Source organism: Didymosphaeria variabile, assembly GCF_027946475.1.
Source record: "Didymosphaeria variabile strain IMI 356815 chromosome Unknown scaffold_1, whole genome shotgun sequence".
Taxonomy (NCBI): Eukaryota; Fungi; Ascomycota; class Dothideomycetes; order Pleosporales; family Didymosphaeriaceae; genus Didymosphaeria; species Didymosphaeria variabile.
Genome location: NW_026611620.1, coordinates 1,236,498 through 1,251,646, shown reverse-complemented (window position 1 = coordinate 1,251,646; position 15,149 = coordinate 1,236,498). Strand labels below are relative to the sequence as shown.

The following is a 15,149-nucleotide window of genomic DNA, read 5'->3' as shown; positions in this document are numbered from 1 at the left end:
ATGAATTCTACGTTTTTCCTACTCACGCGGCGAGTGACGCTCTATGCCATGTGCTCAGCAAGATACGTCCCTCATTTGGGGTGAGCACTTGGCTCGGCTCGACACTAGGCAATGGCGGGTAACAGGATGGTATCACGGCTCGAGTCTTGTTAACAGTGTTGAGAGCCTGAGGCGTGGGCTTCGGCTCTCGTGGCCTACACTATAAGTGCCAGAGGGAGCAGTCTCTGAGCCAGCGGTCGCTAATAGAGACAGAGCCCAGGTGCCGCTGGCATTTGCTTGTGTTGCCTTGCCTGTCCTAGTCGGTTCATTGCTGCGTAGGCGCGTCGTAATGCTCCAGAAGGTTCTTCAAACTCACATCTGGCGGGTCCGGAAGCCTATTGCCAGGATGAACAAAAGATCGGGTAGTGTTGGAGGTTACTTGAAGTGCCGGCCATTGCGGCAGGGCAAAGAAGAGGGGACACAGCAAACCGGCCCTGGAACAGGATACAAAGCAAGTATACCATGTTCACCGACCCGCTGGAGTGGGTGAGCATGTTGTGTTCGAGGGAGCTGTGTAGATGGAAGTAGTTTGCTCCTGCAGTCGCACCTGCTATCTCACTCACCCTTGGTTAGCAGCTGCCAAAGGCGGCCCGCCATGGCATACGCCCGAGGTCTTCCGAGGTCCACCATCTTGCGAACCAGGGGCAAGAGTAGAATGTTTTGACAGCGTGTTTGGACGGTCGCCGGCTGTAAACAACACGCGCGGTTCGAGGGTGGGAGCCCAGCGCCCCCCAACCATGGTCGCCCCACTCGAGGATCCGTTTGGCAGCTCTATTCTCTGAAGTGGCCCACACGACACAAACACCACCCGTCGAACAACCGCTCAACGCCACTTTGCCAAGCAAGCAGCTCAGCACCGGGGTGCCGTCGCAGCCAACGACAGGCGAGCAAACGGGTACGCAAAATCTAGCGGTGTTCTTATACACCGCTCATATCGCACGGCCATAAAGCCAGCAATTGACAGTACCCTAGCCGCCTCGCGTTCTCGGACCAACACTATGTCTTACAATGAGAACGATCTCCAAGCTGCGGCTCAGTCTAAGCCATCCTCTGTCCCTATAAGCGACGCCATCTCCGAGGCTGTAGAAGCCTTCGCTGTGGCCGAACGACGCCGCAACTTCCACTTCCTGGCGCGCACCAGCCACCACTCCATGAATGGGGAAGACTTCTCCGTCTACCGCGCGGACCCAGAGAGCATCGAGAAAGGCTTGTGCAGGTGGAAAGTGGACCCTTCTCGATTTGCCGGAAGTACTTGGTACACCTTCTTCCAACCACTTTCTCGCGGCCTCAAAGATACTGTTCCCCTGCGCTACAAGATGGATGGGCAGGTGATGGCAATCGTTTCCGAGATCGCGCCGACTCCCGTTGCGAGGGCTTCGTCTGCTTCCCGGAACAGTCATGAGGTTGGGCAGCATAACGATGAGGCTACCCCGGTCTCTGTCCTTGACGCAGGAATCGATATCCAGTGCGATAGCATCGAGGTCTTCGATGTGGAGGATACTCAGTGTTGGATGCCTCTGTGCGTCTGGATGAGGAAGAAGTACGAGTGGCACGATGACAGGGACTGGACGCAGCAAGGAGGTCGTCAACTCCAGCACGAGAACCAGGTCATTTGGTGGAAACACAACGGCAAGCACTTCAAGTTCTTGGATCTCCCTAGGGAGGTTAGAGATTTGGTATATTTGGAGAGCCTTGGACCCATCATCCTACCCACAATCAGCATTCGCGCATTTGCCGATTTCATTGTCACATTTGGACATGGTGTCACTTATGGCCCCAAGAACCGTCCCGGCGCGAAACTCGATCCAGATGTCGACCATCCGAACACACCACTGTTATTGGTGAACCGACAGGTTCACGACGAGGCTGTGAGCACAGTCTTATCGATGTCAACCAAACGCTTTCGCTCCTGCTCTAGTTTTGCCAGCTTCGGCATACGTAGCCGAGTCAGCGCTCCAAAGTTACCATTGAGACGCGTTCAGCTAGAGCTGTCCGCAGCTGGCTACTTCGCACTAATTGGTATACGCCCTCGACCAGGTGTGCCATGGGCAGATAGCTCCGCTGAGATGTCCCTAAACTGGTTGAAGATGCTTCCAGATATGGCACACCTTGACCTCCGTTTCATCAGCCCAAACCACCCGGACGCACGGTGTCCTTGGGGTGCCCTCGCCTTGGCGCATGGCACCTCTGCCGACCATTCGTGCCAGAAGATATGGATTGATTACTTCTTCACCTTTGCACTGGAGCACATTATTGGATGGAAGGTCCGCATTACAATGAGTGGCTGCATTAAGGATTCCACGCGTGCTAAGTGGGAGCCAATCCTCAAGCAAGCGCGGGACAATGAAGTCAAAGATATGGTGGCTGAAAAGGCGGTTATCCGGCTGGGCAAGCCCATCGCGTGCTCCTGCACTGTCCCGTGCTATAGTCGGAATCCACAGAATGAGCGAGATTATTTCAGCTTCTCAGACTAGCCGCCGTGATCTGCAGGTCGTCATCTCACACTGGAAAAGATCTGGGCAGTCTTTGCCATGCATTGCGTACGTGAAGGTGTCTTCGGAGTAGACAGATGCGGGACTGTTGTTGTCTACATGTGAGACGATATGTCTGTCGAACGTGGTATATATGATGGAAGGAGAAAAACCTCTGGCACTTGTTCGCACATACACAGATGGATTGAATGACCGATGGGAAGAGCCTTGGATGCATGGATTCAAATAACGAAGATCAAATTCTGATTGAATGCACACTCATTACACTGTGATCCCACCGAATCTAGCCGTCACACTAGAACTTTCAATGAGCAGGGATGCTCAGGACCGTCACAGCTTGGAGTTGCTGAGCTGACTTGTTTCATGCCTATCTAGTACGGTACATATCCCTTCATCCGAACTAACAGGCAACAAGGGAAAACCTCTTCGCGGCCCCAAACCCTTGCTCAGTCAGCATACCGACCACAACTAAGCCCTACGCGTCGCCGTGACTGTCCTCACGCTCGTTACAGTCCTCGTCGTCGCTGCCCTCGTGGAAATCCTCGTGATAGTCATGCTTCGAGTCGACGTCTTGTTCACTGTCGCCGTGACCGTTCTGGTGGCGCCTACCGATGTCCTTGTGATAGTAGTAGGAACAATGATTGTTGAAGTGCGGGTGGCATTGACGGTCTGGGTTGTGCTTCGCGTCACGGTCGCGCTTTGCGTTGTTGTAGTAGGAATGCGCTGAGTTTGAATCTGGGTTTGGGTTTCCGTGACAGTTACCTGGCATGGGTCGGTATCAAGGTCAGTTGTGAGATGGAGGGTAGCTTACGGCAGCTGGTACAGAGGTCGTGGTAACGGTGACAGTAATTGTGCTTGGGGGACCAAAAGGATCGCTTGATTGTCCACTGGCGCCTCCATTTGGCTGCCCAGGGCCGGCCTCAGGAGCTCCAGAATTATCTCCAGGCTGTAGATCTATGTCGCGCGCATTAGCATCGTACCACGCATCCTGAGATGTTGAACCTACTAATTAGCACCTTCACAGCACAGAAGACAAACCCTAACTCGTGTTAGATGTTGTTGTAATGCATTGAGCAATCACGTATTCAAGGGAGGACGAGGAACGACTGGTGACTGCTTTGCCAGTCAAGCCCCCGTAATCATGATCTGGAACTTGACTTACGGGAGCAGAAGCATCAGAAGTGGTTCTCGAACGACGAGCTTTTCATGATCGAAGGTGAAAAGAGACAGTCCTTTGCCTCTAAGGGGGTAGTGGCGATAATACAAAAGTCGCGCTTTGGGTCCGTTTAAGCTGCACTTACCTGGCCATTTGGATCCTGGGAACGTTAGCAGGAAGCAAGAAAGAATTAAATGCCTGTGTGCATGTGCATGTGCAGTGCAATCTATGGAAAGTTTGCTGAGACCTAAACAAAAAGCTGTTCCCAAGTCTTGAAGATTCTAAAGCAATTTAGCAATCACTTGCAAAGCCTAGGCTGGCAGGTGGTGAATTGAATCTACTCAATGTTCATAGATCAAAAGTCAATGCTATTCCTTAGTGTCGTGAGACGCGAAGAAGAAAGCGAGGCCCAGGATGTTTATGAAGTGGCAAATGCGTCGCGTATGCGAATTTTCCTTGTAGGTGGTCCGGTTTCATCTTTTGACAGCAGGGGGTTGGCAACAGCTTGTGGCTGGAAGAAGGGATACGATGCGTGTACAGCATTCCCAAGGTCGTCCTTCACGAAGGTGTCCCCACTGCGCATGCAGGAATGATTTTGGCGAGGGACGATGCTCTAGGCCAATGAATGAAGTCTTAAAGGCGGCATTGAGTTGTGAGCGGGTAATTGTCATCCAATCTAAGTGGTTGCTGATAGGGCAAGCTATGCCTGGTGTTCACGCGATATGCGGTTTTCCAGAGAGAGGAAAGGCATTTCAGAAAATGAGATATGGGCCAACGTGATAGTTTCTTGGATCCAGTGCCGACGCTATAGACAGTGATAGAACGTTGACCCCCTCGCTTGGATCATAGGTAAGCAGAAGGCAGACCCGGCACATTGCGAGACTTACAACGCCTGGCTGGCGGAGTAATGAATACATTATCTGATGCAAGTAGAGACAAATGATGACGATGCTCTGCTGTCAAAGATTTGCGACTTGCGGTGCGAGGACCGAAATATTGGCGTGTCGCCCTATCGGCATGCTCCTAGAGGGGAATAGCTCACACGCCATCCAAAAGCCCCCACATGCACTTCAACTGCGCCCAGCCCTACACGATTATCTTCATTTGACAGAATGAGCCCCCCGATCGACGGCATGGGTGATATTGTTCGTTGAAAACCGCACCGCCTATCACAACGTTCTATCGACGACTCGGCGGCTAGCCCTACGATGTTGTGCTGACATCAGAACTAAATACAGATCTGAACCCTGCTCTAGGAACCAAGCAGAAACAACGACTGTACCTGAGGCTTACTCGTCTGTGTGTCTATACGAGATGACAGGACCTCGCCGAGAGGACGCAATTTTCTCGAAAAGCCCAAAGCCGAGTATGGCCAGCTTCGCTCCTCCTCTAGCGCTGACAAGCACAAAGCTTCTTTCGGGCTACGCAACCTTCAAAATTTCTAGGCAAAGATTAGACTGTCTTTCAATGCCTACTTTGTTTGTTCTATGGCCCCGCCAACATGTTCGCTTATGCTTCGCTCAGAGCGACTGTTGTCCTAAGCCTTGACCAGCTCCAACATGCGGCCATCAGCCTCACAAGGCAACATCATGGGGCTACAATTTCTTCGAGGGGAGCTGGGCATTTCGCCTGCAGAGTATGTGTCTATGATAAGAATCTTTGTGTCTCCGGTCTGAAGAGATGTATTACTTCCAAGGTCTTCCTTCAGTCATTCTTTGTTCAAAACTTCTGTTGAGCTACGTTTCACATAGATATTGCTATTCCGAGCGTCTAGAGGAAGGATGTTGCTGAGCCTGGTCTCGTCGTTGTTTCTTGTGGCCCACGCAGTTGCAGACTCAAGGTACACGCTTGAGTTAACCTGGGCCAAAGGCTCACCAGATGGCTTCGAGAGGGATATGATCTTCATCAACGGACAATTTCCTGGTCCTCATATCGAGCTGGAGGAGGGCGACTGGGCGGAAATTATCGTTGTTAACAAGCTTCCCTTCAATACAACAATACACGCTCACGGTATGCCCATTGCTGCCTTTGTCTAAACAATCTGACTTCTTGTAGGAATCCATCAGACCAACACTCCTTGGGCGGATGGCGTTCCGGGCCTTTCGCAGCGTCCCATCCAACCAAACGATACCTTCACATACAGATGGAATGCAGACACCTACGGTAGCTACTTCTATCACGCACATACCCGGGGACAGATCGATGACGGATGTTATGGCCCCATAATTATCAAACCGAAAGCTGGGATCGCCAAACCTTTCGATAAGATTGCTCCAGAAGATGTGAAATTGCTCGAAGCCGCGGAGGCACGTGTCACACCTTTGATCATCTCTGATTGGCGTCACAAGACCTCCTCTGAGACATGGGACCTTGAGGTGGCAGCGGGACTAGAAAGTGCCGTCTGTGTAGATTCGCTTCTTGTGAATGGGAAAGGCGCGGTGGACTGTTGGTCGCGTGAGGAACTCACTAAATACACCAATCCTGCCGTTGCTCCAGTATTGCAGCAAGCTAACCTCTCGATGACCGACAAGGGGTGAGTAAATATCTCTCTATAACCCAGCCATTTACAATAATTAACTTCGTTGCAGATGTCTACCAGCAGAGGTGCTCGCAACCTTGTTTCCAAGCCCAGATACTAATCTCACGGCACTTCCTTCTTCTGTCTTTGACGTTTGCACCCCCACTCAGGGTTCCCGTGAGGTTATCAAGGCGCCGTGCTCCGATAAGTGGATGGCGCTCGACATAATATCATCCGCAGGCATAGCAACATTCGCGGTCAGTATCGACGAACATCCCTTGTGGGTGTACGCCGTTGACGGCCATTACATCGAGCCTCTAAAAGTCGACGCACTGACTCTCGCCAACGGAGAACGTTACTCGGTCTTCGTGCAACTAGACAAGACTGCTAAGAACTATGGCATCCGGATTGCTTCGTTGGCTCTGGCTCAGCTCATCGATACAACTGCTGTCTTCTCATATGATGATGCAGAGCAGTCGTATGGGAACGGCTCTACTACAATCGAGTCGGAGCCGTCCATCAACCGCGCAGGTGACAATGTGACTGCCGATGTGATCTTTTTCGACCAAGCGGAGATGGTCTCGTTTCCACCTCAGTTTCCCCAGCCTGCACCAGCCGCTGATCAGACGTTCCTATTCAGTTTAGTCACGGCCGGAAGTTCCTACCGTTGGGCTATGAACGGCACCACTTACGACCATGCTATCGACAATTCCAATCCGTAAGGGTGCCAATAACTGTAACCAACGTTGAGTATAAGCTGACCAGAACAGACCGTTCTTATACCAAGACCCACATGCAATTACCACTGCTGGCAACCTTACACTCACAACCAAAAACAATACCTGGGTCGATCTGGTCTTCCACGTCGCCACCACCGGCCAACCTCCTCATCCGATTCACAAGCACAGCAACAAGGGCTTCATCATCGGTCAGGGCGAGGGGAACTTTACCTGGAATTCTGTAGCTCAAGCTGCCGCAGAGAAGCCGGAGAACTTCAATCTTGTTTCTCCACCGTTTCGAGATGGATTTGTTACGCCGGCCAGTGCGACTGGTCCAACATGGCTCGCCGTGCGTTACCAAGTTGTGAACCCGGGCGCTTTCATGTTGCATTGCCATATTCAGAGCCATATGGATGGTGGTATGTCGATGGTCATCTTGGATGGCGTTGACGAGTGGCCTGAAGTACCGAAGGGGTACATGAATTAGAGTCTGATTTGGAAGGAGTTTGGAAGGCGCTGGGAGAATTTTAATTTTGTGACATATGTGTTCGTTGATTAGGAGTACTTGTATACCTAGAGTCGAACGCTATATTAAGACCTGTATCACGTTCAACGTTTCTGCCTGTCGCGTTCTGGGTCGGGTGTCGTAACGCGGTTTAACGGAGAGTGAACAGAGCCAAGGCAGCTCTTGTCGTTCTGTTTTGCAACAATATTGTGCTGGTATATGCGTCGCACTGATGTTTGTTCTGGCATCAGTTCTTCTTGGATGAATAGCTATTCAAAACGTAAGAGGCTGTCAGCAAACTGTCGAGTTACCCCTACTCCGCGTTATGGTAGTGATGCTTATACTAAGCATGCGATCTCGCAGTAACACAGGCCTGAGGACCTTCACAACACAACTACTGCATGCCCAGGTGGTTTCCTTCTAGCGACCCGCCAAGCATCCTCATCACCCGCGCTCGACCCAAAACATACGTGTTTCCACGCGCCTGGCCGGCGTCGCAGAGCGTCTGCGCATCCTCGGCGTCAAAATTGATGTCCTACAGCAAGACTACGTTGGGACCGTGGAAGCGCTCGACATTGCGTCTGCGGAGCTTGATAGCACCAACTTTGAAGGGATCGCGGCGACGGCAGTAACTGCTACGGCTACGGCGCGCAATGTGAAAGTTCCGAAGTGAGGCTTTTGGGTGGATACGAAGCAAGAAAACGCGGCGTTTGCGTTTGTGCTCCTAGAACCGGAGCACCATACGAGTCTAGTGCACTATAACGCTTTTCTGGTGGAGGAGGGGGACCAGCATCCGGTTTGTAGGGTTCTCTAGCTCTCGTGCCTAGGTAAAGGTAGTTAGTAAGCATTGGTAGGTCAGTTAAAGGAATCTGCATTTTAGGGTGACTCGCTGGACAAGTCGGGTTCAACGACTTCCGTCTTAACACCGGCGTTTTGATAGCATAGAACCAACTGTCACATCTGCATGTCGATTATAGCACTCTCGGCGAGTATGTCCGCATCTAGACGCTGTATGTGTGCATGAACGTGAAAGGAACGTGATTGAAAAAAAGTGGTTGAAATCCGTGTTGATTCCGGGTATATCATGCCTCATCTACTCATCCATGGGCTTAAGACTTTTCGCTGTACTAAATGCGACATGCAATATGCATGCGTGCTCTCCATGGCTATCCAGTATCTCAAAGCCATTTAAGCTACAAATACCCCCCCCGCGAACCATACTTCGATTGGCACTTTACTCCGGCGGCTGATACGGCTTAACCAGCATCTCGCTGAAACTACACAACGTTAGCACACACTTTAGATGCAGCGCTAGGTAATTATCACTTACGTTTCCAGCTTGTCCTTGCCCCGCACCTCCTCGGTGAGCAACGGCATTTTTATGACATTGAAGTCCTCGTACAACTCCCCTATCTGATCCAAGTACTTCTTCTGCATCTTCCGCCTTGAATTGCACTGTTCACACGGGTTGTCCTTCTTTGGGAACAGCAGCTGGTTCACCACGATGGCATGTGTGTCGATCTCGTAGCTGTTCAGCTCCTGGATCATGCGCTCCGTCTCGTACAAACTGAGGAACTCGCTGATGCAGACACACACGAAGGTGGTCATATCCGGATTTTTGAATTGCTCATTGACCTCGCTGATAGTGGAGCGGAGGGTTTCCATCTTCTCGATCAGCTCGTCCATGTTCTGGCCGTTAGGTAGGCGGCCGCCGGCGCCGAGGAAGCCGTTGAGCATGGGCCCGAACTGGCGAGAGAGCTGAGAAATCTTGGAGAGGGCTTTCTCCATGACGGTAGGAAATTGTAGGAAGCGGAGGGTGTGGCCGGTGGGCGCGGTATCGAAGATGATGACTTCGTAGGAGAGTGATTTGACCTGCTTGAGGACTTCGGCAAAGGACATGGCTTCATCGACACCAGGTATCTACATGCATTAGCGATATAGACTCATGCGTAGATGCTTAGGAAGCTCAATACCGAGAAGGCCAGATCCTGCATCATGTTACCCATGCCTCCCAAAGCCGCCATAGATTCCTCTGCGCTCTCACCACCCTGTGCCAGCAGGTCCTGAATGCTGCCATTGGGGTCGATCTCCATGGCGCTTAGGTTGTCAAAGCCCTCGACCAGGCGCGCGTCCTTGCCGAACTTTTGGTTGAAGGCATCGCTCAGATTGTGTGCGGGGTCGGTCGAGATGAGGAGGACGGATTTGCGGTGCTTGGCGAGCTGAATGGCGAGCGAGCAAGATGTGGTAGTCTTGCCTACACCGCCTTTGCCGCCGACAAATATCCAGCGCAGCGTCTTCTGGTCGAGAATAGACTGGAGTGTGGGCTCCATGACCTCGTCGTCGTTGAGCACTGCGGCGTTTGCCATTGCGGATGAGTGTCGAGCGAGTATTCGGTACGGCAGTGGAGTGTAGAGACGCGAGAGACGTGTACGTGGACGTGTCCAAAGTCTAGATGCGACCACTACGGCGTCACTGTGGACGGTTCGAGAATCTTCCGAGAGCTAAACGGCGGGTGGGCGCAGCGAGATGCTCGGGAAACAGATGAGAGTGCCTGATCGTCGAATTAAAACGGGAAAAAGCCAAATATGGCTTGAGAATGGTGAATTGAGTTGTGTGTTTAAGGCGCTGTTGCGTTTATCGTCGTGCGCGAAGCTGTAGCAAACCAAAAGCTACTACGTCAGTGCGTTCGTCACCCCGCCCGCCGACCGCCTCTGGCCTTCAGCGCAACGCCACAATTGTGGCGCTTGCATTGTATGTCGCGTATGTGAAATGCACTTCGTCCTGTGACCATATGATGTTATACTATAGTACGCTGACTAGCATACCTTAACAAGCTTTCGAGAGCTTGCGCCTTTGACGTAGTAATCTCTATACCCCAAAACACGACTCCCTTTCCATGCCAACCAATGCCGTGAATGAAAGCCTTGGTAGTCCTACCCATTTGTCGCACAACACCAAAACGCCCAGAACACTGAGACACTCCACGATGTACGAAAACGCACAACACCATACCCGCAAAGTAGCCTAGACCGAGCAATCTATTTCTTCTTTCCCCGTCCCTTACCCTTGGCTGGTGTTGAGCCGTTCGAGACCACACTAGTGGCCCGAGAGGTTGACGCTGAAGCAGGGGAACCCTTGGCCTTCACAGAGTCCAGCTGTTTGTTCTACGAACCATTAGCTTTGTGAGTTACGAGTTGATGAGTGTACGAACCTTGACGCCGTTCTTCACCTTCTTCTTAACAGGAACCTCTTCCTCTTCCTCCGTCTCCTCTTCATCGAGCGTACGCTTGCCTTTGCCGTTCTTCATATCAGGGTCTTGAAGCTCACGCTGGACCGAGTCTACAAGCGTTTTGCATCGTCGGCCAATTTCCTGAGCTGTCCGGCTAAGGAAGAACCAGTCGAAGCGGAAGAGGGGCGACTCTCGGATATCCTCCCGGATCTTTTCGAAAATGGTGTCGCCCTCCACACCATGCTTGTGGAGCATGACGAGTAGGAAGCGATCTTCCTCCTCAGTATACACCTTCTTGTTCGTCGTAGATACCGTGTACTTGATGACCATCTGTTGTAGAGGCATACGGTACATGTTGACCTTCTTAGCCACAAACGCTTTTCTCTCTTCTTGCGACCGCACCCTTGCTTCACCCTCTTCGATAACTCCGAGATGCTTTTGCCAGTTGTTGAGGTCCTTGTACTTCTTCCAGAATACTTTGGCGTACTCTGCAATCTCGTCTGCCGTCTTTCCGTCGACTTCTTCCGAGATGCCATCATAATTCGTCCGGCCATACTTGGCTGAACCGTTCAAAAACTGTTGGAAATCACGCTTGTTCCACTCGGGGAAACCCTTATTGATCAAGCGCTCCTTCTCGGCCAGCTCCTCTTCGGTCAGAGGCTCAGCGTTGTCGATTTCTGCTTGCGCAAGCTGTTGATCGGCCTCTCGTGTCTCGAGATCCTCATCGGGCCCTTCAGGAAGCGGTGCTTTGATGTTATTCTCCTTCCGGAACCAGGCTGTCTCTTTATCTTGAATCTCCGCGAGCTTAGCCGGAAAGAATTGGTAGTCATGAATGACAACCTGCTTCGGTGCGCGAGGGATCCTAGGACCCTTGGCTTCAGTCCGCCCACCTGTCATGAGCGCCTGCCGATAGTATTTATCCATGGAGTATGACTGCTCTTTACGTTCACGTTTCGAAGGATTGATCCAGTTCAGACCAATATCTTTCTTGCGTGGCTCAAACTTCTCGCCGTTCCACTCGTAGGCTGAATCCGATGTGAACTTCTGCAGATCGTCGAGACCTAGCTTCTCATACTTGTTGTTGAGTTGCTGTGTCCGCTCCTCGCCTCGCTTCATGATCGCGTCGAAATCATCCTCAGTGAATTCGTCTGACCCAGGGACGGGACCAATAGCACCCTGCGATTTGAACACCTTTTCGGCACCATGCTGAATCATAGTGAGTAGCTCATCCTTGCCGGCGGCATTCTTAACTGGCTGTTGTGTGCGACCTTGTTGGATAACGAGTTGGTCGAGACGAAGCTTCTGTGCTGCACGCTCCAAAACCTTCTCTTCAATAGCGTTCTCGGTGACGAATCGGTAGACATACACCTGCTTGGTTTGACCGATACGGTGAGCACGATCCATAGCCTGCAAGTCAGCCTGGGGGTTCCAGTCGCTGTCGAAAAGTACAACAATGTCGGCGGACGTCAAGTTAATACCCAAACCACCGGCGCGTGTTGTCAGGAGGAAAAGGAATTTCTCCGAACCCTCTTTATTGTACTCGTCAATGGCTGCAATACGATCCTCGTGGGCAGTCGAGCCATCAATGCGGCAGTAAGCGTAGTCGCGGAAGACAGCATAGTCCTCAAGGATATCCAGCAAGCGGCTCATCTGAGAGAAGATAAGCACGCGACTGCCCTGGGCCTTCATGCGTTTCAACAGCTTGTCCAGCATCACCATTTTAGCTGCGTTATTGACCAAGTGCTCGTCGGTGGTATACGGAGGCCCAGGCTCAGCACCTTCAAATAGGTAAGGATGGTTGCAACATTTCCGCAGTTGCATGACAATGTTGAGCAACCGAGTCTTGGACTCTTTGTTGCCAGCAGCACCGTTAACAGCGTCAATGTCCTTTTCGAGGATCTTCTTGTACCAATTCACCTGCATATCAGACATGCCAATGTACAGGTTGACCTCTTTCTTTGGCAGCAGCGACTTCTCCACGTCGGCCTTGACGCGACGCAGAAGGAAGGGTCGGAGGACTTTGTGTAGTTGCTGGACAACAGTGTCGGAGTCCGATTCTTGGTTTGAGAACCAGTCGTCGAATGCGGCAGCGTCACCGAAAACATCCGGAAGCAGGAAATTGAGAAGTGCCCACAGCTCGTGAAGGTTGTTCTGAAGCGGGGTACCTGTGATGAGCAGGCGATTGCGCGAGTTGAATACACGAATGATCTGTGCGAGCGACGACTCCTCATTCTTGATGCGATGTGCTTCATCAATAATGATGTACTGCCATGCAAACTTCTTCAAATGTGACTTCTCGCGAAGAATCATCTCATAACTCGTGATGCACACGTCGAACTTTTCATCTTCGAGCCGATCCCGGATGAGCTCCGCACGTTCTTCTTTGGCGCCCTGCAATACCAGCACGTCAATCTCCGGTACCCACTTGGCGAACTCGCGCTTCCAGTTATCCAAGGTCGACTTCGGGACAACGACGAGATGCGGGCCATGTATGCCGCGTATGAAGCGTAGGTAACCAAGGAAGGAGATAGTTTGCAACGTTTTGCCAAGACCCATCTCGTCGGCCAAAATGCCAGAGATACCGTTCTCGTGGAGAGAAATTAACCAGTTGAGACCTGCAACCTGATAGTCGCGCATCGTTCCTCCTTTGACATATCCAGGTGACTCCCGGAACACAGTCTCATGGTGGCCACCATGCTTCTCCTCGCGCACTAATTCGGCATCTTCTTCTTGCTCGGTCTTACGGCGACGTTCCACAGCCGCGCCGCCCTTGCGCAACTTGCTAGCCTTTGCCTTCTTTTCCTCCTCGGCATCTTCGCGATCGATCTCAGCGAGGATCTCCTTGATGCGCGGATTAGGGTTTGTGTCAATGAAATGGCGGAACAGATCCGTCAGGCCGAGCAGATATCGGAATCTTCGAATAGTGTCATCTTCCTGTATGCGCCGTGCACATTAGCTACTGTCGCGTATGTGAAAAGTTCTCTTCCAGTTGCCGACGTACCTTCGACGCGCCCAATCGATCATGTTTCTTCCCGTATATACTCTTGCGCATATTATAGGCATCGGTTCTCCGCTTTCGTCCGTCGGTTGGCGCGTCCCCCGCCACGCTACTAGCAGTAGTATTTGGGTTTGTGTCCGAATCCTAGATGGTGGTGAGTTCCCCTGACGCGTTACAAGCGGTCGCGTTTAAGCTTACTGTATAGTCGGGCGTGTCTTGGTAGTACTACAAACAAAAGTCAGCGCGTTGTCCAGATATGCGTCGCCGCGCATTGCTCTTCGTCGGAGATAACACGCCGTAGTGAATGAAGGACAGGCACCTACGCCGAATTTGTTAAATCCATCGACGCGCTCGTCGACGTCCTTCATCTCCACATCATCGTTGGCAGAGACATCAGCCGTAGAGGGCTCATCCGAATCGACATTGCGGGTTCGAGAGGGAGCCATGTTGCCCGTTTGGGCCGGACGCGGCGTGCGGTTGTGCGGTCGAACGCTTGATTCGGTCCGAGGATGTGAACGATGGTTGAATTGTCGATACGTTCGCAGGATGCCGACGATGGTTGATCGAGCGCGTCGCAGAGAGAGCGTGGGTAAGCAGACGAGCAATCGCAGTGGAGCAGAATAATGTGAGAAGGCACGACTGGACTTGGCGCGTCAACGCACGCACGGACTCATCCACGTTCGCGTCAAACCATCCCTCTTCGCCTCACCCGCGTCTAATTTGTTTGAGCGCGAACTGTGACAACGCATTGTCGCTCGCAACGCCTACAAAAATACAGATTCGCTTGTATCATTGAATTGACTTTTGATGTACTTGACGCAGTTAACGAGTGCAACAAGTTATGACGTCACCGCATGTTTCTGTGAATGATGTCCGTCGACCCTTTGTCGACCCCATCGTGCGTTGGGACCTTCGACGAGACTACAATCGAAAACCCCGACCGCGCCTACAGCAACGAACTATTGTTCCAATCTTGGTTCCATACCACTGTTCTGCCTCCCTCACCACTTACGTATTCTGAGTCCCGGCTCATCTACCAGGACAAACAGGTGGGCGGTGCCCAATACTCGCCATAGGTGGCTCCGCCATTACTTTTGAGATTGCTGGGTTTGCTGAGGCGCCGGACTTATAGTACCGAATGGGGAGGCGCCATTTGTGAGTACGGTTATGGACATGAGGAGCAGCTATCATCAGTGTCGGTGAACTCCATGGTTGCGAAGAGCGTGTTATGGGATCTCTTGCGCTTATTGGTGACTTGTACAAAGATATTCTGCTCAAGGAAGTCAAGGCGGGAAGGAGTGCGGTTGAGGTTGGTGGCAGCTGGTGACATCTGAATGAAGAGGGCCGAGGATTGATCATGAGAAGATAAATTTTAACATAATCTGGGCATTGGCCTCAATGACGAATGTATTATCGCTATCTGTGAGCCACATGGTTGACAGCACATTGAGAAGTTTTGTAAATGCCACGGCTCCAAAGCGTACCCTGTCAGC

At 51.8% G+C, this 15,149-nt stretch overlaps 5 protein-coding genes across 5 annotated transcripts; 2 read left to right on the top strand and 3 right to left on the bottom strand.

Moving 5' to 3' along the window:
- Window positions 1–1,037: 1,037 nt before the first annotated feature.
- On the top strand, window positions 1,038–2,513 carry N0V89_000389 (uncharacterized protein; the record flags this gene model as incomplete). The annotated part of the gene is made up of 1 exon (XM_056209213.1): window positions 1,038–2,513. One exon carries the CDS (start codon window positions 1,038–1,040, stop codon window positions 2,511–2,513), a length of 1,476 nt encoding a protein of 491 aa, XP_056076035.1.
- A 493-nt stretch (window positions 2,514–3,006) lies between these two features.
- N0V89_000388 (uncharacterized protein) lies at window positions 3,007–3,300 on the bottom strand (the record flags this gene model as incomplete). Its single annotated transcript, XM_056209212.1, has 2 exons — window positions 3,007–3,266; window positions 3,294–3,300. 2 exons carry the CDS (start codon window positions 3,298–3,300, stop codon window positions 3,007–3,009), a joined length of 267 nt encoding a protein of 88 aa, XP_056076034.1.
- A 2,168-nt stretch (window positions 3,301–5,468) lies between these two features.
- On the top strand, window positions 5,469–7,411 carry N0V89_000387 (uncharacterized protein; the record flags this gene model as incomplete). The annotated part of the gene is made up of 4 exons (XM_056209211.1): window positions 5,469–5,697; window positions 5,743–6,220; window positions 6,276–6,923; window positions 6,976–7,411. The coding sequence occupies 4 exons, from the start codon at window positions 5,469–5,471 to the stop codon at window positions 7,409–7,411; spliced, it is 1,791 nt and encodes a 596-aa protein (XP_056076033.1).
- A 1,252-nt stretch (window positions 7,412–8,663) lies between these two features.
- GET3 (Golgi to ER traffic- protein) lies at window positions 8,664–9,795 on the bottom strand (the record flags this gene model as incomplete). The annotated part of the gene is made up of 3 exons (XM_056209210.1): window positions 8,664–8,706; window positions 8,760–9,349; window positions 9,403–9,795. The coding sequence occupies 3 exons, from the start codon at window positions 9,793–9,795 to the stop codon at window positions 8,664–8,666; spliced, it is 1,026 nt and encodes a 341-aa protein (XP_056076032.1).
- A 672-nt stretch (window positions 9,796–10,467) lies between these two features.
- Window positions 10,468–14,102, bottom strand: ISW2 (chromatin remodeling complex Adenosinetriphosphatase; the record flags this gene model as incomplete). The annotated part of the gene is made up of 5 exons (XM_056209209.1): window positions 10,468–10,593; window positions 10,641–13,592; window positions 13,660–13,800; window positions 13,855–13,881; window positions 13,980–14,102. 5 exons carry the CDS (start codon window positions 14,100–14,102, stop codon window positions 10,468–10,470), a joined length of 3,369 nt encoding a protein of 1,122 aa, XP_056076031.1.
- Window positions 14,103–15,149: the final 1,047 nt, after the last annotated feature.